At 39.9% G+C, this 24,196-nt stretch overlaps 1 protein-coding gene across 5 annotated transcripts in view; it reads right to left on the minus strand.

The window, feature by feature from the left end:
- Positions 1-24,196, minus strand: part of brsk2a (BR serine/threonine kinase 2a) — a 219,430-nt gene that overhangs the window by 65,067 nt on the left and 130,167 nt on the right. For all 5 annotated transcript variants that reach the window (XM_084734104.1, XM_084734103.1, XM_084734102.1 and 2 more), the window contains exon 3: positions 897-982. In XM_084734104.1, the coding sequence (XP_084590230.1) occupies positions 897-982 (86 nt within the window). The remainder of the gene's footprint in view (positions 1-896; positions 983-24,196) is intronic.

The raw sequence follows: 24,196 nt of genomic DNA on the forward strand, positions 1-24,196 counted from the left end.
TGGAGCATCCACCCCTCCAAGGCTAACGTTGTTGCCCTCCAATCATAATACACCTATCCAAACTGCTTTGTGGGCCAACAAAATGATCGGTGGGATTTTAAAGACTGTTCTGGCAGCCAAAAGAGCACTTAATAGTTATGATGTTTGTGAGCCACAGAAGTTTTTATACACACAATGCTTTAGTGTGTACAGTGTATTTATGATTTAGTATATTTGGTACCACTTCACAATTAGACTACGCTTATACATGATCTTTAAATGGTTTATAATGATGTTGTTGACGCTATATGAATAAAGGATAAGCTATTACAACACATTAGACAAAATGGACAACTGCTGTTAAAAGATCTCATTGTTAGGTCTCCATCAGCAGCATTTATACCTGTCAGCTTCATCATCAGCTTTAATAAGTTTTTAAAATTTGCCAGCATATCTTGATAGCCAGAATTTTCATTTGGCATCAAATCAACATAACAATTGACCAGATTCATACACTAAGGCTTTGTCAATAATGTTAACTTGACATTTTCAGCATGCACCATTTTACAATTTACAATAAAGCTCCCTTTTACCACCTAGAAATGTTAGTCATTAGTAAAATTAATTAGTAGTAACGTCCATTAAAAGGCCGCTTATGCCTTTTAGTTGACCTTCTATGATCACAACAGTTTATTTATTTATCTTGCCAAATAGGGGGCCCAGATCAATGGATGAAAAGTGTGCTATAACTTCGTTATATTTATTAAATAATGATTTATAAAATATTGACAACCTAATTACAGCAAGCTAATTATAAACCATCTATAGATGATTTATAAGGGTAGTCTAATTGGAAAGTTAGACCATATATTTAACATTGATTACAATTTGGTGCACAATCCACCGGTGATACTTACAAGTATTTTTTATTTTCGTAGACATCATGTAGCTTTAAAACATGCGGGTGTTCTATGAGCTTCAGAATAGCTATTTCTCGCTCCACCTGTAGGAGAAAGGGATAGACAGGGAAAGAGGGAAGAAGTGAAAAAGAGAAAAAAAAGAGTTTTGATTAGTCTTACATCAACACAGTTAAGTTCCTAAATGCTCTTTATGACCAATTGTCCTAATCTGCCCTTTTAAACTGCAACATATTCATGTCCCTGCTGCCAAAGCTGAAGTACCAGGGAGACTGACCCCAAAAACAGCCTGTGATGAGTTCTTGCCAATCGCTTTTGCTGAGGTTACCCGTGAAGGTCACTGTTAGAGAGACAAATCTGAGAGGCAGCAATCTGAAATAACACTTGACACAACCTACACAAGGGCTTAAGAGGAATAAGTAAAGAAATGAAAGGCGCTGACTGGCACTTTCTACTGTCAGAAAGGACAGAGATAAGCTTTGACCACACTCTGGTTGGCATCCAGGCCAGCAAGCACTGCAGCTATCTCAGGTGGAAAATATGGTTTGCCTCAAAAAAATGAAGGAAAACAGGTTGTGTTTGTCTTATCTTACAAAAATGTTGTCTTCCTCATCTCCTCCACAAAACAAGCCTTGCTGCATACTTTGCAATCACATTTCATAATCCACTGGTTTGCTTGAGGTGAACATAAATCAGTTTGGTTAGATAAGAAATATGAAGTAGAATAACCTGTCAGAGTCAGACATCCCACATTTGAAACATTTGTGTCCACAAAGAGTACAGCCTGTAGGTGAAAAGGGGTCAAAATGTCCACTCAGGTACATCAACATCTCCCAGTGGGGGCTTTTTTTTGTCCTGAAGTCAGTCCGAGAAAGTGGCTCTACATAAAAACACAACACTGTGTCCAGAACAGGCAGACGGCTGAGTCCACACAAGTTCCCAAGTTCTTTTTTTTTTGCTTACAGAGCTGCTGAGAGACATATACAGCACACTGTGAGACCGGTGAGAGCTGAATTTCACCAAAATCGAGCAGATCAGTTTGGATTTGTGTCAGCATCTCCGGAGGTTGTAGTCAGCATGTACAGCTGCCACTGAAAATCAGCATGGACCCCGCTAATCTTCAGCCCCCTGTGCTCCTCTCCTGCACTGCTTGCGGTTATCTGCTCATCCTTCTCCTCCACGTTCTCCTCCGCCCTCTGTGTCTTGCTTTGACTGACAATGGCAGAGATGAAAAGACAGCATGAGTTAAAGGCTCCTCTGCCTCATCTCAATCTCATCAAAGTCAATTTCACTTTGTCACTTGCCTGTGACAGCCTTCACGCTGCTTTAATGTCACACTCATCTTAGCTTTATGAACACTCGAGTGGAATAAAGTCAAAACTCTGATCTGCCAGCTAACTATGTTTTTGTTAAACTCCCACAAAGCTGTCCGCTTGACTGGCCGTAAAATCAGCTTCCTCCCCCCTAATTATGCTCTCATATTGTTTTTCATTTCAGAACAGCCTCTATTAGTGATAACTGTCAGCTCAGGTAGGTATTGTACCCTATCTTAACACACTTTTGATGATTGTTTTCTGCCCAAACAGCAGCGTCCCATTCTCCACTCCTTATCACAAGCAACATGTCACAAAGTGGATGATAAAAAACCTGCTGAATTAGCTTACATTTACAGTTACTGAAGAGAAAAAAAAATGCAATACAGTGCAACTGGTGTTGGAGCTGCAGCCAAGAAAAAGTCATGGGAGAATATAAAGCTAATGAAGCTAGGCACACAGCTTGTCTAAAAGGGGTAAAGTGGTAAATACGTAATTAGCATTAGCATGGCATATCAGTGGGAGTAACGGCTAGGCTAATCAGGGCTAATCCAGGGACTAATGAGTACTATCATCAGCGCTACACCGTGCCACTCTCTCACCTGTGGCTAAGGTGTGTTGTTAAGAATGAGCCCATGGAGGCTAGCTAGGTAGCTGACAGTGGGGCTCCCTGCAGAGAGACTAATGCAACCCAGGACTCAGGGAGAGATGAGCTGTCGAAATGCTACAGAGCCAGCAGCTGGCTTCCTAAGCTTCCTCTAAGCACCTCCTTTTAGTTAATTGAAATAAGAGAAATGAGGCTTAATGTGGAGACTTAACTGTACAACTGCCTGCTTATTGCAAGATTAGCTGTTGATTAACACACTCATGTAAATCTGTGGAGCAACCCTTGCACCTTCTATCATTATACAATACAACAGTTTCATTTAATAGGCTACAATTATCAGTCAAATGAAATATTCTGACAAATATATAAACATCTGACTTGTGTCCACCTGCAAAACAAGTTGTGTTCTGTTGGTACATGGACCATTATTAACAGCAGGCTACTAATGCATGTGTAAAACATAGATAGTACAGCAGTAACTACATTACAGAGAGTGTAGATGTATTAGCAAGTTAAGTGTACGAATTTTTAAGACTTTTAATGCCACTGTTTACATGTAGTGAGTAAATACACATACAACAATAACAATATAACAATAACTGGCTGAGTTAAAGAATATTTGTCCAAATATGTTTGATAGAATAAAAAACAATTTTTCTCTTCTTTTTTTGAAGGGGTGTGCATAACCCTGTTGTTACACTGTCTTAACCATGTGACTCTTTATGAATGTTAATAACTGTTGTCAGTAAGTGTCATTTGGTCAATTATTTCAAGTATTAATGTCAAGTTGTTGAAACATGACATACTTGACCGAATGGCACTCCATGACATGGTTATGACAGTGTAATAACAGTCTTATGAACATTCAAATAGAGTGTTTCTAATTTTTATTTGCCCTTTGTGATATTAATCACTGACCTACAGCCAGAGTCTGACATAAGGCAATATCAACGTAGAATGCCAATTTTAATGCTGAAAGTCATTTAGACCCTTATATTATTATTATGTTTTTTTGTTTTATGGTTTATACATTGATTTTAAAGAAATAAGTTGATACCATCACGTCTCATTTAGCCCACAGACTGTTGTCAAAATGAATCTAGTCAAAATTAGTGTGTAGACTGGACTGATGTTCCCTTGTCATTTGCCCAAATATTAGTGAGGCATTTAATAAACGAATGTTCATGACTTTGCCAAACAGATTTTAAGACTATTTAATACTTTTTTAAAGGCTTTTCATTGGTATATGTAAATTTAAGACATTTTAAGACTTTTTAGGGACCCTTAGCCACCCTTTTTTCCACACACACACACACACACACACACGCACACATACACAGTGACCAACTGTTGGCTTCACTCCTTACCAAAGCCATGCAACACCTCCATAACTTGGTGCTAGTATAAATGCCAGGTGTCCTTCCTCTCTCTTGGCCTGGCTCCTGTACGTGGCTCCACACTCTCTCATTAAGTTTCACATCTGTGAGTGTGGACAGTTCTCTCCATACCTCTGTGGCACTTCATTAAGCCTTTATTAGCAGGCTCTTGGACACCGATCATGAAACACACACACAAGCACACTGACAGATGGACAGGCGGTCAGATGAATGCACACCTTCTCTTTTTATCTTATTTCTTGCATTCAGCAGTTCCGTACGTAGCCAGTTTGCTCACTTTTTCGAAAACCAAACAGGGTTACAGGAGAAAGAGTAGGTGAGAAAAAAACACCTCATCAGAAACCAGAGGTCAAACAAGAGCACGAGACTGACACTAATCCAAATTGGCTATTTGACTGGGAGATAATTTGTCTTGTAAAGTACGACAGTTATCGTTGTGGAGTGGACATCATTAGCGGAAGACGTCAGAACAGGAGTCTATTGGTGGACTGGCTGATTGGCAATGCTTTGACCCGCAGGATTTCCTATCAGTGTTGTATCCTGCCACTCTAAATAGATCAATAAGTAAGAGCTGTCGTTCTGCTTCCTGTTAAAGGGATAGTTCTGATTTTTCGATGTAAGGTTGTACGAAGCAGATCTAGATAGTCAGTGTATCAGCTACAGTAGAGGCAGGACTGCTGTGGACAGACTCAGCAACAACAGCACTTTAGCCACTAAAGACCTCATACCACCAGACATACATGACTTCAAATAGTCCAAACTATCCCTTTAAAGTGTAACTACAACTAATATAGTTGTATGCTAAATAAAAACCAAAAAATAAGCTGTGTGATGAAAGATAAGACAAGAAGTCTTATCTCCACCATTTTCTTCACTCTGGGATTTAATTTTGATGATGTTGTGTTTGAAAATACATCTAATGTGATTTAATATTTGTAATTATGTTGTAATTTGCAGGTGCAGCTGGTATTTTGTAATAAAAAAAAGTGAAACAAGCTGAGGCAAGAGAATTGGGGTTACATAGATGAATGAGGCAAAGCAGTCACTGGAGCTCACATGTGTCTTAGGTGCCAGTTTAGCATGGCTCCATCAGATTGCTATTGATTCTTTAAATTACAGCCCTGGATCTGAATGGCTAAATGGACAAGCAAATAAATGACTGGTGACATCAATAGTTCCATCACCGTGGCTAAGAGTCCAGTAATAGCGGACAGAAGATGAGAGACAGCCAGGTGACAATGAAGATGCAAAGAGATTAGATTCATGTCATATATGTCACAGAGCGGCCAAACGCAGAAACCAGCCCAAAATCTCAGAGGGGAAAATACTGGATCACAGGGTCTGTCATCTCTCACTCTCCACTTATTGCATCTGGTGCTCCTTCTCCTGCCTTTCTCTCTTTCTCTCTCATGCACACAGAAGGAAAACACAGACATTTCTGTCACCTCCCCCAGGCGAACGAGTGAATGGTCCCTTGATACTGAGATCTGAGGATCAAAGTCAACAGGGCAGCCATGTGTGTCAGATAAAAAACGGGGGTGGCTATGCTAACATGAGAGCTACAGCGCATGCAAGAGCTGCTGGGTGGACAGAAAAACAAGGGAGGAAGAGACAAGTGGATGCAAGAGGGACGAAGCATAGGCCATGTAATTATCTGCAATGGAGGGGACTAAAAAAGAAATGCAGAGGAGACAGACAGAAAGAGAGCACCATGGCATTGCCAGCACCCCCCCAAGTCATACAGCCTCTTTTGTTGCTAATTAACACAACACAGGGAAAGGTTAACCTTTTAGCAGCACCATGCACAAAACAGCCCACAGAGAGTGAAATGATAACAGAAAAGGTGATGTGAGGAGCTAAAAGCATGTGACAATCAAGGAAATGACAGACCACTACTTGTACTATATACACATCTGGCATAAAAAATACCTAGAGCAGGTGACTAGAGTGAATTTATTTGTGCCATATCGCTGGCATCTCTGTAAACGTTCCCTGATTAGTCTACTTAGATATGCTATGTGTTTGGCTTGCCTATGTTGAAAAAGAAAACCCAATTTTGAAGATGGTTGAAAAATTTTGCTGGGGGACCTGTAAAAGGGGCATATATTCACATCTTATGTTAGCTAGTGTTAGCGAAAACACTAGCTAACTTGTCAGCTAATCTACATAAACCTTTAGCTACCTTGCTAGCTAGTGTTTTCTGAACATTAGCTAGCTAGTTAGCTAACCTTTTGCTGACTTAGCTAACTTATGTCACTTCAACAGGAAAAAGAGAAAGTTGACCGAGGTACCAAGATTGCTTAACTATTATTGGAGCATGGAGCAAAAAGTGGGTGGGACTTAGAAACAGTAATTTCCTTTATTAGTCAGTGTCTCTATGATTAATTTATTTCCAAGACAATTTAGTAAATGGTTGCTATGCTGAACTATGACTCTCCTCTTAGCCCTTATCACTCTTTAGCATGTACCTAACATTCATAACTTTTTCTTCCTCCAAATTCATTTTGTCAAACCAGTGAAAGCTTTGCACCCCATGATCGTCATTTCAGAAACCTCAACATCTCACAGTTTATGATATCACATTTTACCAAATATGTATTTTTATGTACAAGATAGAAAACATTATGGGATATCTTACAGATCATTTTTCAATCTAGATTTAACTAAACTCTCTCTATTAAAAGTCTTTCAAGATTAATTTTACTTTTGCAATATCCCCAAAAAAGGTCTCAATACCATACCACGATATTACATGGTTAATTATTTTTATTTTACTATTTTTTATTTTATTTTATAAGGACTGCTGCTGACTGCTGCAGTGTTTTTGTTTTTCATTTTGAGTACATAATTCAAACATTCATTGCCAAAGACAATTCATGCCAATTCTTCTGTCGATGCTTTGGCATGGCTGGCTACTTTTATTCAATTACAGAGGGAAAGCAGAAACACTGTAAGTTAAAAGAAATAACAATAAAAATACACAGCAGATTTATTATTTAATAATTGACATTTTGAAGCTGACGTTTTTCTTAGTTTTGCAATATCACTATAAATATCCTATTATGGACCTTTTCATTGTGGTATTATTGTACTGTGAGATTTCCGTATTGTTACAGCCATAATTTAATCTTCTTTGTTTGATATTAGCTTTAGCAAGAAAAAAAATTAAAGATGAGCTCAATATAGATTTGCAGAGTATAGGGGGTAGTAGACAAATAGATCAGATGACATATGTCAGTAAAGTATGGACAGGGTAATAGCTGGAGAGAAGGGGACGAGGGTCCAACTGTCGGTGAGCAGAAGGGGAGGAGACAGCACAGCTTGGCCACTGGCTCACAGACAAAACCAGTCAGCCTGTCATCCATTCATACTTGTGACATGTGGACACATTAACGCATGATGCACACACACTCTGTACACACACGCTGCCGATCACGGCAAGCCATGAGCCACCTCCATCCATCCATATGTCGGTCAGTGAGCCAGTAGGGCAGAATGTGTGTTTTCTGCCAGGAACAGAGGGTAGCCAAGCTGGTGTGTATGCAGACATGAGTGTATCTTTGTGAACGTGCTTACATGTGCATGTAAATGGTGAGGAGTTCAGTGGCTGTAAAACTCTGTATGTCAGTTGTTATAACCAGGAGGGAAGGACATGGGCTTCAAGGGCAAACACACACACACACACACACACACACACACACACACACACACACACACACACACACACACACACACACACACACACACACACACACACACAGAGTCTACCTATTAAACCCTTATGGAAAGACTTCGGTCACAAAGAGCCAAGTCAGTCCCAAGGTGTGTTCTTCCTCTACTTAGTGTTTCGGGCACTGCCACGATCTTTAAGATGATATTAAAGGGATAGCACAGATTATTTTATACGGGGCTATATGGAGTACTTATCAATAGTTGATGTATTACCCACAGTAGATGCTGGTCAGCACGCCCTCAGTTTAGAGAAGCAGAGAGGAGTACTAGCATGGAAACTACGCAATAACTGCTGTGGACAGGGTCAGCTGTCTCACTATATTTACACTATTTTCAAGTGACTCATACAATGCCATTTCAAACAGTCCAAACTATACCTTTAACATGTGTTCCTAGGAGGACCTGCTTATCCAAACTTGGTTCTGAAATTGAGATAGACTCAGGATGATGGATTTAACAGTATTCGGTGAAGAGAGCAGTGTGTGTTGGGTAGTTGTGTTATCTCCCACTGCTGAGCCCGATCCACTGAGAGCAAAACAAAATAAAATCATATTTGTATGATTCCATTCCAGTCAAAGTCGTTGAACTGAGGAAAAAAAGTAATCTCTCTCTCATACTTTCATCTTTCTCTGTTTATCGCTTTTCCCTCCACCCTAAGGACCTGACAAAAACACGTGCACACACACATGCAAACACACATGGATATAGAGTCAGCGCAGCAGGTTTTTCTGATAATCACTGTATCAGTCATCCTTTGTGAAAAGGAGGTAAATTCCCCACATGAGGGAGTTTGATCAATGGCGGAGACATGTAAATCGATCTGGACATAGTCTTTGTTAGCTCGCTAGCCCTTATCCTTTATCCATCTCCCACCCTTTCAAATCTTAGTCATTACCCCTTCACATCCACGACCAATACTGACACTCCTCATCCTCCTCTTCCTCCTTCTCCTACATTTATTCTCTGTATCTTTCATTCTTTCTCTCTAATCATGTCCGTGATGTGTGCCTGTGCTGCTGACAGATCCATCAGGCTGCCACTTAGACCAGTGGCAGGTCACATCATTTCACACTAACAGACACGTCCCTGGATAACCTTGGTGGTAATAGAGTCTAATGGCAGATGTTCTCCACACCAAAGGGTCAAAGGGTATAATCATGAACCTCTTCAAACATACTGCCTGGGCTGATAGGTGGGATGGAGTGGGACGGGCTGGGGAGAGGGTAAAATGTGTGTGTTTGTGTGCGTGTGTGTAATATTTTTAAATGGTAGGCGTGTGTTTGCGCAGAAACCCTCTGCAGGGTGAGCGATTTATCAGTGACGGGCAGGCAGAGGATCCCTTTGGCAGCCATGTTTTTGTGTCAGCTGTCTCAAGTGTCTTTTTGCCATCTCGCCCATTCTGTCACTCACTCCCCAAGCGAGGGATAGTTCATACAAGAGGGTCGGTAAGGTGACCTTGAATTGTGCAGAGATGTGAAATGTGGATTAATGAACCGGTTTTCACAGACTAGAGAGAAAAAAAATGCAGAACAGAGTGTAATGATTAGATCTAAAGGTCATCTATATCAGTTGTAAGAGTGTAAATCTAATAACCTACAGTCACCTATATATTTACATGTGAGGTGGATGGAATTGTTTCTGGTTTCAAGTGCAGCACAGGAAGATAAAATTGGATCCTCTAAGGATGCTAGAGAAATTTGTCTTAAATGTCATCTGCTGCCCTATCTTGTATTTTCCTTGCTCCCAAACTTAATTAGGATTAAAATGTTGCAGTCTATTTGAGTGTCATTCATTTGAACGATTAGACTAGAAGAAAGTTGACCTGAGAGTAAAATACAATACATTCAAACCTAAGGCCTTGTTCAGACCTGGTATTAACATGCATCCTGAGTGATCTGTTCACGTCAAGTGGACAGCTCTGAGTACAGGTGAACAGGTTTGAGATCAGGTCGCATGTGGCCACATTTTTTCAGCAGTGTGAACACAATGTGTCCTGCACCACGTTGATGAACCGCCTACTCAACTGACATCCTGCGAGTACATCATCTGGTTCACTGTAATGCAAATTATATGTTCGGGCTCTCTCGCCTTCAGCTAATGTTTGTGGACAACACAAGTAACCACAATGTCCCCAGACTCCATTTAAAAAATCATGCTATTTTTAAAGTTTCTAAGTGAGGAGAAACTTTACAAACTTTGTGAAACACTGCCCATGACAAATTCTTAATCATACAGGCCTTCTTGTAAATTCAGCAAATGCCAAGTTATTTCTTTATTTGTGGAAAAACGATTGTGTTTGTTTGTCCGACCGTATTACTGGCTGCTTCTGTTGAGCCACTAGTTAAATACAACAATCCATTTTACAAATGTGTTTATTTGCATATATAGCAGGGAAGTGAAATGGCTACAGCAGATTCTTAATCATTTGTGCCTTCTTGTAAATTTGGCCTTAAATGAAACATAATAAATAACTTGTTTCTTTCCTAATAAAAAACACTGTCTTGCCGTGAAGAGCAGGGGTGCACATGTTTACTTCTCTGACTCTGTCATTATTCAAATTGTTGAATCTTAATTTTAAACAACCAAATGGACAGTAATGGACATTCAACTGACGAAATCCCCAGTGATTATTTGCATAAAGTGAGATCTGATCCCAAGTGGTCACCTGAGATGCATCTGGAGACACATTGTAATGCCAGGTGTGAACTCATGTACTTAGAGCTGTCCACTTGTGATCCGATCACCCAGGATGCATGTTAATACCAGCTCTGAGCAAGCTCTCAGAGAACTACAACACCACTGGTGGTTTTGGTAAATGTAAAGTTGTGAAAAAAAAAACAACTTAAACAAAGGAAGTGAGTAAATGAATGACTAATGAAGACTATTTAGTGCAATAATTCAGGCGGACAGCGGTGATTGGCTAACAGTGATTCAGTCACTGAACTAATTATCTCCACATATGAATACATGGCCTATTCATTGACACATGAGCCTGGTCAATAGTTAAGCGGGTAGAGGAGTCAATACTGGACAGACAACAGGTCAGTGGGTAAGACCGGTCAAGTGAAACAACCCAAATTAGCTTGCAACTTTGTAAATAAGTTTGAAATAGTTCTAATAATCTAATAATGTAATCAGGGAGTTCTTTTCCGCACTTGTTTATTAGCTCTTACACTGAGCGTGGGTTACATAAAAGGCATATTCTTGTTCTCTGAAGGAGCTGTGTATAAATAGTAATTTATCCTAAAAATGACAAACCACACATGCAGCTGCTGTATTTATTTACATGCATGTGTTTGTGCTTTGTTGCCATGTACAGTGTGTGAGTGAGACCAAGAGGGAGAAAGAGAGAGAGCGTGTTTCTGAGTGTGTGTTAGCACAACAGAGTCATTAGCAAACAATCCCCACAGGGATGCAGATGAAGGAGCTGATGAAGTTAAAAGTGTCTTGCTTTAGATGCTCAACACATTGACCGCAAAAGCCCAAATATACATCAGGATCTGTCCCAAACTCATTAACGCTGCCAAATCTGAGCCAATGTCCCTGTTTATTTGCAGCAGCTAAAAGCGGTAAATTTATGCCCGATTCACAAATGAATGTAGCCTGCACATAATGTTGAAGCCTTGTAGGAAGTTAGTTAACAGTATAATCAAGATATAAAGGAAAGTGTTGAATACAGAGGAGTTACATCAATTTAACTCTAGTTCTATGAGTGCAAGGATAACGCTTGAAAATAACCATTTACACAGGAGAACTGTCTTTGTTACTGGCAGAACATAAGTAGTAGTATTTTTATCCAACCTGGTAGTGTCAGTGAAGTGACACTCTACTTACTACCATTATACAGTATGTTCTCAATATGAGGTGACTTATTAATGTGATATAAATTGTTTGTCACAGAAATCGAATAGCAAAACATACAGGTCAGTGACAATTCATGGTCTGATGATTGTACAACAGGCATATCCAATTGGCAGCCCGAGGACTGAGCTCTTTGATCATTTTTAAATCTAAAAAATAAAAAGTATATCATTGTGATTTTCTTAAATAATCTGCTAACATTCTAAGTTTATGGGTTGTATCAACCACAGACCTTATTTCAGGCATCTAACCAAAAACCCATTAAAAAAACAACAACACTGAATTCAAGAAGAGGGAACCAGAAATGCTAATATGCTAACTTACTTCTGAGTTTGAGGACTCATTCCTGCAGCACTCATTTATCAGATTTCATATTGATCTTTTTAGTAAGATAATTAGCCTAGTCATTAGTTATGCCTGTTGTTAAGCACAGAGACACGTATTACTTTAAATTGTTAAAATTGGCTTTTCATCATAATTGAATAGGCCTGGTGTACTAAATTGCCTTCACAGTCACCAGATCTGAACCAAATCGAACAGGTATGAAAGATTTGGGAACACTGTGTTAGACAGCCCTCTCCACCACCATCATCAAAACACCAAATGAGAGAATATTTTTTGCTCAAGTTACAGAGACTTGGAGATTATGCCAGTCGTTGCTGCTCTAACAGCTTGTGGTGGTTCAAACCTCACTAAGACAGTTTATGTTGGCTTTTCGTTTAATTTGTCACCCGTCTGTATATGTCACTTCATATTACAGTTAAGTGAGGTATTCAGCATCTGTTTACTTTGGTATCTGTAAATTCCAGTTTACACTGTCAGATCAGTGCATAAGATGCTTGTGAAAACCATGCATTCAGTTGATAAATGACTGATAGTTTTTGGGCTTCACCATCAGGTGTTGTGCTTGGCTCATGAGCTTTAAATGCCTCCAGTTTAGGACTGAGTACAGTTTCTATGGACACACAGCCTGTGTGTGTGTGTGTGTGTGTGTGTGTGTGTGTGTGTGTGTGTCTAAGTCGGCGAATAAGCAGCATTGTTGGCAGTGCTCTTTGTGACATGCTTGTCCACAAGCTGTGATTCACCCTACAACCCTGTCTGTCTGATGAAAGACTATTAGAGACCAAATCCTGCAGCAAGAGGACAGACAGAACCTTATGGTGACTTGTGTGTGTGTGTCTCTGTTGACTCTGAGCAACTAGACAATGGTCATGGAGCTGTCATTCAGGTGCCATTTATAGTGCTTGTGACTTGCACAAAGAGATACATGCGCACAAACACATGCATACATTAAAAAAATAATACAATCATACAGGAACTGAATGGAATCCACTAATCTTTTTTCATTAACTATGCCTGTCTGCTCCTCTCTTGCAGGTTTGAGTAGCCTGATTGGTAGGCAGAGCTGTACACTTGGAGCACCCAGACCTAATTTTTCAGTTTTTTGCAAATAAATCAGTTAATTTAAGCTCATCCTGGACGAGCCCCCAGTTTGTCTTGACCGGCTCAAAAGGCCATGGCAAATAAGGAGGAGACACCAAGGATAAGCTTAAATTAACTGATTTAATTACAAAAAACAGGAATGAAATGAATAAAGATGGAGTCCTGATGAGAAGAGAGAGAACTAATGTAGCAGTTTTTATTGAGACTGGGTACACTGGGCCCAGATACTCCCTGTCAGCCCAAGTGGACAGCTGTCAGCAATCAGGCTACACAAACCTGCAAGAGAGGGACAGATTGACATAACCAGGCCATTTCAATGTAAATATACAAGTTGTAATTGATTAATTTTTGATTAACTAATTGAACTGAATTAATACAAGAAATAATAAATGTTGTAAACATCTGTCAATGTGATGTTAGAGTTATTGGTTCAACTTGATATCTTAAGCTTATTGAACATGTTTTCACACATATAGCTTAATCAATATCAAGTTCATTTGTTTTAATTATTACAAAATCTTCTTTTTCAGATTCAGTCAGCTTAAAGATTTATCGCAGCCCAGACACAATAAAAATAAATAAAGAAATAAAATAAAACATTTATTTTTACAGTACACACACACAGTGACTGAATAGAAATCATCAATCGTTAATGTTTACTCTTTTCTAAAATTCCAACGTTGTATCAATAAAACATTTTTCCAAAGCTACTTTGTATGTACTTGTGCATTTATCAGTGTTAATGAAGACAAGGCCAAACTATTGCCGGTTAATATCTCACATTAAGTGAGTGCACAGGCCAGTACAACACAGAATAAAACCACTCATAAACGCATATTGATAGACAACATATTGAGATGGAGGGCGCTGGATGTGTGTGTCTTTAAATGGACACAGCATGATATAAAAACAGCTGACAGAGACAAATTTGGAAGTGAAAAATTGAGTTTTTTTTCCTCTCAAGGGGACATGATGTACCTATTCAATTATCAGTCCCTACTCAAACAAGACGGATAAAAGATGATCACAATACCCCATGGCTGAGAAGAAACGCTCACAAAATACACTTCAGTGGGTCCACAGGTAATAAAATGGGGTAGGAAATCCCAGTGCAAAACAAAGAAATAAACAAAGGCATAAAAAAGAAAACCGAACTCTGAAGGGAAACTTTGCTGATCTTCCCATGAAAGCATCATTCCACTTAAGGTGAGAAGAATTAAATAAAATGTGCCCTTCACTCATAAAGGAAAAGCAAAAAAACAAAAAGCAAAAGCGACACCAAAGCAACAACAAATGAAAAAGCAAACAAAGCTCTCTCATCTATCTGACAACACAGCGGCTTGTGCCTTTGAAGAGGGGAAACAAATGCCATCGGTTTAGACGTCTGTCTGTCTCCTGTCGGGCTCAATGGGGGATCCCGCTACATCTTGTGCTCTGCTATCCTCCATTTCATTACTTCGTCTGCACTCCATCTCTGTTTTATCTCGATAAGACATATGAGAGTTAAAATCAGTCAAACAGCCCTGCGTGTGTTTGATGAGCTTTGTCACCGCAGCGAGCAGCAGCAGTAACGGTTTTACACGTCTCTCCAGGATGTGTTAGATCCCAAACCACCAGGCAGAGCTGTGTAAAACTCGATGTTTGGCGTCTTCAGTCAATGGTATTTAGCATGAAACATAATGTGACGCAGGTAGGGCTATAAGCTGACATTTCTTCACAATCCCCAAACATCTTGTGCCCTGTAGGTAAAATCTATCGCCCATTTCCGTTTCACCAGAGTTTCATCGACACTCAGTAAGGACTGGGAAAAGAAGTGGATTGATTCGGGAGTGGTGATTGGAAACGAAATTAGGATGTAGAACGTTGAGTGACCTTCATATTGACTGACAACAGACAAAGGGTTTTGTAAGGTTCAGGGAAATCTATATTATTATTTAGGTTCTTACAGAAAGCTGTGAAGGAAGAAGGGACAGAGAGAAAAAATACTAGGTGACAATCGAAGAGTGACAGATTGTAGTAAAAAAAAGTAGTACTGGAAAAGTATTGTATTGACTTTTTCATGGTTTTGTTCTTTAATAGAGCTATAATCAACATTCAAAAAGCCAAGATTAATTTATTCACGTTAATTAAACTTAAAATTTCTAATATTTACTTTCAGAACTTATAAATATGTTCTTCTAACTTGAAGTCTTTTGGCTTGAAATAATGCTTTGAATGAACGCACTGTACTGTGAGTTCAGTCAACACATTAACTTAAGTTTATAAAGAAATGAAATTCAGTCAATTTAAAATTTTAAGCCAGCCCAAACACTAGCATTTTTAAGTTAAAACAGTTTATTTTTACAGCGCAAATGAACAAATGCAACTATATTTCTTGATTTTTTTTATTGCAAAAAGTCAAATTCACCCAGCATTCGCAAGCAATCATTCACCAAAAGACAGAAATGAGTGAAATAAGCAGCAAACGTACAGCAGAGAAGTCTTTCTGTGCAGCCAGCCTGTTCAGATCAAACTGTGTGCTAAGCCCTGGCTTCTGGCTCAGCGCCACATAAAGCTGATGGATCAACGCGCAGGGGCACAACATATGAAACCCATTTATTTCCAGGGGTGTCTGCGTTGTCTCCGCAGCGGCACAGACATGTGCACACACAGACACACACACACAAACACATTTGCACAAAACATAAAGTTAAAGAGGAACGTGTGCGTGTTGGAAGCATTTCTATATCCAACCCACTCGCGGCACAACAGAGACGGGAGAGAATGGCCAATCTATAATCATTAGGGGGGGAAGAGTAGAGATGGCGGAGAAAGAAAGCTACAGTGCTGTCAGCGAGGTGTCGGGATAACAAGATTAGACCTTGTGTGATTCATCTGTGGCCGTGGCATTCTGCTCCTCACCCGCCCACCACAATCTCTGTCGGCTGGTGTGCTCAACCTTCATTCCTTGCTTTTCTCTGCCGCTTTAGTCCTAAATTGTTATTTTAGATATTGTGCATTCAAACCTGGGCACCCATTATGTACTACAGTCATCTCAAATTAAACTTCCTTCATGTTGTTATTTAGACTACAGATACAGATGTACCTCTGTACAGATTACACAAATTATCTGGTCGAAAGGTTAACTTCAGCATGGACTCTATTTTCCTATATTTCTGTGTCTAAGTGGCTAATTGAAATTGGTCTGGTATTGAGGGAGACCACTGCTGCCAGCAGAAATGAAACTGAGCTGCAACATAAGTAAAAGTGCTTGTTTTTGCCACTGACAGACTCAGACTGTTATTAAAACTGTCTAACAAATGTCTACACACTTGCACAGGTGTGCAAATGTTCTACTCTTTGACTGTCTATAAATTAGGACATTTTGCCTCCTGTATGGAACTGAAGGATAACTTATTTTCCAGCCTTTTTTTTTTTTTTTTAAATAACTACAAACCAATCGAGGCATCAGTAGAGAAGAGAAGTAAATTACTGTTTTCATCAATGGAGTCTGGTCATTTAAAACAGACAGAGTGCGTCTGTTTCTGCGTAAACAAAGAGGATCTTTCTCTTAATAAAAAGATTTCTCTCTGTTGTGATTCTTTTCATAATGTTGGCATAGACACCTATAATAAGAATCTGAGCCTGTCAGTGGAAAAAACAAAAACAAAAAAGCAAGCACTTTTAGTTTTTCAGCTCAATTTTGCTTCAGCCAGCTATAACACTCTCCCTCAAGAAAGGACCAGTTTCAAAAATAGCTGTCCCCATTAGTCACTTAGACACAAAATATAGGGTCCAGGCTGAAAAATATCGAAGTTATCCTTTAATTCCGTAGTAGAAGCAAAATGTCCTAATCTATGGACAGTCACAGAAAAAAGACAACAGCACACTGTCGTTTTCACTTGCAATCATTGATATTTAATAATATTTCTATGCAGATCATCATCAGTTTTTTTTTTCTGGAGATGTGATCATATATTCAAACGGAACTGATCATGTTAATTTATGAAAAAAAGGACCGACCCTTTTCCTTACATTCCAGGCCATCTTAGGTAATGCAGCTGTCTACCCCGGCTGTGGCACTGCCTCGTTGTACTCAGCTCTTACATGCGGTGTCCTTAGCATAGCGCTTCAATTATTTGCTTCAGGGGGCAATTATATTGCATATTTCTCCATCTCCAAACTCTCTCTCTCTCTCTCTCATACTCATTTCTCATCTGAAATGTTATGACTGACATCAAGGACAGCATCAAGTAACCTCACCATGCTAAAAACCCTGTCATAAAACCAACGTAGCTATGTAGAAAGATCTACTTCATAAGACATCCATCCAAAGTGTTCTAACTTCATGTTCACCATCCTGTCGAACCCCCCCCCCCCCCCCCCCCACACACACACGTACATACTCTTCCCTCCCCTTCTATCTGCCTTCATCCCACACTTCATTCCTCCTCTGCCTCTCTTCCTTTCTCTCTCTGGGCTTGGGGACAGTCGAGTGACTTTGAAGTTGCGCTGCTTCAGGAGGAGAGAGAGTCACTCTGGCTAATTAGTTGTCCTTATCCCAACAGCAGCAGCCGCCACCAGCTCACTGGCTCAGAGGGAGAAACAGAGCCGGCATCAACAGCAACCACCAACTGCTGCATGCTAAAGATACCCTGCTCCCTCTGCTAGTTGTTAGTGCTAGAGGCTAGCAACAATTTAACTCACCCCGAGACTAAACTGTGGATTAGAGAAGTTGCTCCACTCAGCATAATGATAGGTAATATGGTATGAAATATGGTACAGTGAATCCTGTGCTCACGGGGAAAGCTCGTCAGACCGTAGTTGACTGCAGTAGCAAGATTCTACTCAGTGGCAATTTTTTCCACCATGTCATCGACATCAACATGACCATCAGTTTAACAGTAAGTGCTTGGAAGCACTGCAATAACAGACTTGTGGTCTTCCAATATACAGCGGATTTGTGCCACAGTATATGCTCTTCAGGCCAAGAGAAAACAAGATATGATTTAACCATGCGATTAAAGGCCAGGTTCACATCAGACTTGTTTAGTCCGGTTGACACAAACCCTGATGCATTTACCTCTTTGGCATGTTTGGGTGCAAAACCGCTCTCCATTCACTCTCAAAGAGGCGGTCTCCAGTAGGTGCTTTCAGGAGGGATAAAAAATGCCAACCTCCTTATCAGCAAAATCACCAACATGCATCCCCCCTTGTTAACCTGCCATCCCGCTTCTCCATCATTTGGCAGCAAAAACAATGCAGGGCAGAGGGGTTGTTTAATTGAATATGTTAATCTAGTCTGCCTGAGTCATTGGTCCTTTATCTGACTGAAGTTTGTGCAAGTTAGGATCTATGGCCCCCGACCATGGCTCTGACATATCAGTTGCCTAACTGTGCTGTGTATTAATAAATCCATGATGCTGTCCATGGTGCTGAAGCAGTGTCACTGCACTTGTTTTTGCTTCTTCCCTTCTCTTCGTCTTGAATCAATAAAATTCTCTAAACTATATAGTATTTGTAGCAGGTTACTTAAAAGAACTGGTCTTCTCATCACTAGTGTGCTCCCATTGGGCCATCCCCCCTGTTAAATATTAGCAAATCACAAGCTGGAGGTCTTGGCCTGCTATCCAGAGAAGAATTCATAGGAAGCATATCACTGTCTTTTCCTTTTCAATTTTGGTGGCTGGTGAAACAGTGGTGTGTTTGCTAAACAAATGTGGACTGGCAGGGGACAAACCTGACCTCCAGCTTTATGAATTGGACCTGGTATTAAACCTCATCACCTTTTGGGGAGGTCAGATTTGAGCTTTTTAGTGATGAAATACAGTGTAATTAGTTCTATTTAATTGAGCCAAAGATCCTGGGTGTCTCCTTGTGTTTAGACATTTAATATCTAGAAATTTTGCTTCTTTTTGTAGAAAAACATGTTTGTATTTCTCAAAGTGAAGCACTGAGAAAATAAAACAATTTTTTGGGGATTGTTACTAAAATTCTGGCATTGTATCAGCACTACTATTGACAGTTCTTAAATTATACCCAGCTCTGCTTACCAGAATTTCTCTGGCTTGTAACTCAGGATTTATTTTCAAGAATTATTGTGACAAAATTACAGGGCTCGTCACGTTGTTGTGTGTGAATTTAAATCATGTTTATTTTTGTATTCTATTTTCAAGTGTATGCAAGCAGATCCATTTTATATAAAATTCCTGTATCACAAGAGACAGGGATATATTAGGCTTTCTCAAGATTTGGCCATACCGTATGTGTGAATGTCACATGAACAGTTCAAGAACAAAACACACCGACTCCTGACAGGAAATGTGAGTAGAGACGTGGTGTACCTACTAAGGCGTCTGTGTTATCTTGTCTCAGCAGGGTTTCTCACAGCATGTCCATCTCTCTCTCCTGAGTCCTGCTCTCCTCTGCCCTCCCTCCAGCTCTCTCTCAACCCGACGGCCCCACGGCACAGAGACATGGCAACGAGAGAGAGAGAGGGCTGGCTGAGTTTCAGAAACATTAACTACTCCCTTGAGATACGCTCACACATGCAGTGTTGGATCTGAGCTTCTCTTTGTATCGGATCGCCACGCTGTATTCTGTTTGGCCTCAATGCCAATGAGTGCTGACATACTGTCATATGTGCACATACTGTGTATTCTCTTTCTGTCGGTTTCTCTCTCATCATTTGGAGCATGACAGGCAGTCACTTCCCACTGACGCAGACTCTTATTACTATTCAACTACCTCCATTGTTAGGTTTTCTGCTTAGAAGTGAACAAGAAAAGAAACATTGGCTGCTGTTGCTCTTTGAAGTAGTCAAGGCTCATTCCCTGACAACAACCTGACAGTTCATAGACTGAAGTTCATAGACAAATTCATTATCCAATGTCTTTCTGGTCTGTAGTGTCACAGCCTGTGGGGCTGTGGACTTAAGAGTTCAACATTATTTATACAAACTTCAACACATGGCGAGTGGAGGGAAGATCTCACTGCCAGACACTCTGAGACAATTAATTCAAGCCGTCATCTCCTCTCACAGACCCCTGACTTGCAAGGCCAGTCGGGGGGAAGGACAGACGTAGAAGGATGATGTGTATCATGCTCGTGTGTGTGTGTGTGTGTGTCTGTGTGACACATGTTCACACATTCTTATGAACTCTTGTGTGTATGTGTGTATGGCCTGTCTGTGTGTATATATGTGTGTCGTCAGCAGTGTTGCACACACACACACACACCTGTCCAGGAGAGTCAGATTCTTCCCTAATGGCACCATGGGGACCCGAAACATTAGCATATTAAAAGGTGACATTTCACAGTCTGAGCCTTGCAGTAGAGTGCAGCCCGATCACTCTGACAGTCTGACAGCCACACGAGCAGGCCGGAGAACAGACATATCACACTGTGGAGAAGTGCAACACAATGGGAATATGGGAAAGTGGCTGGTTTTGAGTCAGGAAACACCTGTCCAGCCACAGTAGGAACCTCAGCATGGGAGAGTGAACTGATGTTTTTTCCAAGTTTGTCCCAAAACTATAGAGGGGACTTTACAGATGACCTCATCAACGAACAGTGTGGTTGAACAGGTTATATTTATATACTCATAATTTACTGTGGCACAGAGGCTTTGGACTGTAACTGAGCCCTCAAGCTGCTGTCAAAGGCCAATGAACAAATCAGTTCACATGCTGTACATCAACACATGGAAATACTGACAGAAAAACAATACTACATATTTACAGTACATCAATGAAAGCCAATAAAATACTGAATGTTACCTGTGGGGACCATGGGGATGAAAAACAGCAGAAACATGCACATTTGATCCCACACTCCACAAACACAAACACAGATTTGTTCACATGATAAAAAAAAATGGAAAGTACTTGATTCTGTAAATGAAAAGAAACACAATTGCAGCATCAATTTTGAGAGAGATTCTGTTTATATGCAACTAAGTTGTTACAGCAAATACATTTTGAGGGAACCATGATACCAACCAAACTACATTTTCTACAAACATAATGAGGAAATGTTTTTAATGATGTACTGGCAAGTCATGAAAATGTTGATACTGAACCTGTCAGCTCAGTATTCACAGATAAACTATTTCATTTGTTTTCTGACAATCTTGCACACGCTGTGACTACAGCATTATTCAAGATTTATTGGCACAACTTAATTTGAAGGGGTGACCATAAGACTGTCATTACACTGTCATAGCCATGTCTTGACACCTGTCAGGAGCTAGCTCTGCAGCTAACTGAGATAACCAGCTACTGCCAACTACAGTTAAGAGCACACAGCGGTTAGCCTAGATTAGCAACAAATAAACAAGCTAACTGTTATCTGTCCATCAGATCACCTTGGTACTGGCCTTATAACATTAAGTGACACATTCATGACGAGTTTAAAATGTATCACTTCACTTGAGATCAAGGAAAATATTCAGAACACATTTATAATGGTCTCATGACGTCAGTGTGAAAAGTTACCACATGTGACAGTTTATTGTGTGTGTAAAACATAAAGCTAAATAATTTCTTTAAGACTGATAATGTCAAGTTGTCATGACAAGGACAGATTATGTTGTTTTGATTCATATCAAGTTGTCATAACAGACATCAACTTTGCACAAAAAATAACACTTAAAAATGACACTTAATAACAACAGTCATAAACATTCATAAAGACTCATAAATGACCCACTGTGACAGTCTTATGCACACTCCTTCAAATAAAGTGTCACCGATTTATTTATGAATATTCCAAAATTCAATATCAATATTGAAGTGAAATTTCTATCTTTTCCCAACCTTAACTAAGGTGCTTTTATTGCAGGGGTCTGCACTCTGTACGCCTGCCACCCACCTGAACCACTGTCTAGTGAGTCTAGCACGTTATAACATTTCAAAGAAATGTTGTCTGTGAACACAATCTAAGCAGGAATTACATTGTCATCACAACATATTTGTTAATACAATTTAGTAATATATTTGTGATTTTGTAGAAGTGATTGATTATAATTTACTTAAAAGACATGAATTTGCCTTTTTCAGAGGACTTCAGTAATTCAATCCCTATTGCAAATACATGAACTCACACCTGATAGCACACACACAAACACACGCACACCAGGGGCCAGCTGCACTTGAGGGAAGTGTGACAATGGCTGAGTTCAGTAATTGGCTCTGAACTGCAGCTTCAGCGAAAGCCTTGGTCCTGTCGGAAACCTGTCAGCGTTTGGCATCTGTTACGATCATATTCCTCCGCAGGACAGCCCAATGTGAAACACCTGGGTTGGGACATTATCCTCCTACCTTCCTCTCTGCTGTCACTTGTTACAACGGTTCCAGCGACTACTTCTGCTACAACTAATAATACTTCTGTCAGTGCTGAGGCAACAGAAACGACCTGTCTCTCCCTCATGAAAATATTAGACTGCATGTTGAGGCGAATAAGAGACAGAAAGAGAGCGACTTCCAGAGCAAGACAGCGATGAGTGAGAAAAAGTCGGGGAGACACTGACACAGCGAGAGGCTGATTAATACCGACTGTTTATCAAACAGCAATATCTGAGCACAGGCAGCTTTTCATCTAAAGTCTAATGATGCTGCTACACAAGTGATGCAAAACGGAGGGATTTTCCATTTGCAGATAGCCTGTACTGTGAGCAAACCCTCCCGCTTCCTGCTTTCCAGCTCATAAGCAAACAATTACAGTCAGCGCTCCTCTCTGCATGTGTCCAGTGAAAGACAATTTTCAGGTTGTAGCAGCTTGTTGTCCTTTATCTTCCTGCTCTCTTCGGTTTCTTTACAACTATTCCATCAACATGAGGGCCAATTTTGCAGCATGCCAATTTTAAGAAGACACTGAATGGAGTTGCCGCAGCAGGAGCCATGGGATGTTAATAAGGGAAAAAAAACTCCTTCAAAAAGAGGCAGTGTGGTTAACAGCAAAATAAGAAATAGGAGTGTTTCACCCAGAAGATTCTGAAGTGTTTGGGAGAGAGAGTATAGTAATTATACTTGCAGAAATATGTTTTATTGTTGTGTTATTCCAAGGTTTCTTAGATGTGCTGAATCCTGGCAGGGGAAGCAAACAGCTGACTCCTTAAGTTCGACATTTGAAAAGGATGAAAATCAGCTGCTTCGAAGCCCCACTGTCACTAACTCAGCCTGTGGTTCCACTCTTCATAAGGCTCATTATGATATAAATCACTCTTATTCAAACATTTTCACAAGATCAGCCATTGATTTATGTAGAAATGTAAAAGCCACTCAAGCACTCCACTCCTTCTGATTTTGAGTTTTTGAAATGCTTGCTGGCAGTCAGCCCAGATTTTATGTGTCAAAGAGGAGGCTCTTTCAGGGACATCACTTCTCAGTCACAGTCTAAATCTTGGTGTTGCTTCAGCTGACCTGCCTGCTGCATACTAAGGTTTTGGGGAGAGAGAGGGGAATGATGCTCAACAAAGATTCACAGTCAGACCATATCGATGTGGTTGATGAAAACTAGACAAATATATAACTTTTGCGCGGTTAGATACTCACATAAACTTCATACAGGCCCCTTTTCACTTGTCCTTCTTCTTTACATGTATAAAGTATTGCTGGGCAATACAGCTTATATATAATATCTTGCTACTGCAGGCTTTGCCACTATGCAATATTTATCTAAATATACATAAAAAAAGTTCTTTAAAAAAGTTCTCCAATACTGTGAACACATGATGATCTTATAGACATGTGATGCATTGCTGTAGATTCCATAGCAGGGCTGGCCAATATGGCCAAAACCAAATATATCCCTGTATTTTTATCTTGATATTGTGATAATATTGTGGGAATGACAACTGGAGCTTTCACAAAATATTAATATAATGAGGTTTTACAAGGAACAAGGCAGATTTATTTATAATTCTTTAACAAAAGGTTATATAATGAGATGAAATTCTAGTTCCTTTGT

This window comes from Lutjanus erythropterus, chromosome 13 (genome assembly GCF_056507025.1).
Source record: "Lutjanus erythropterus isolate fLutEry1 chromosome 13, fLutEry1.hap2, whole genome shotgun sequence".
Lineage (NCBI taxonomy): Eukaryota > Metazoa > Chordata > Actinopteri > Lutjaniformes > Lutjanidae > Lutjanus > Lutjanus erythropterus.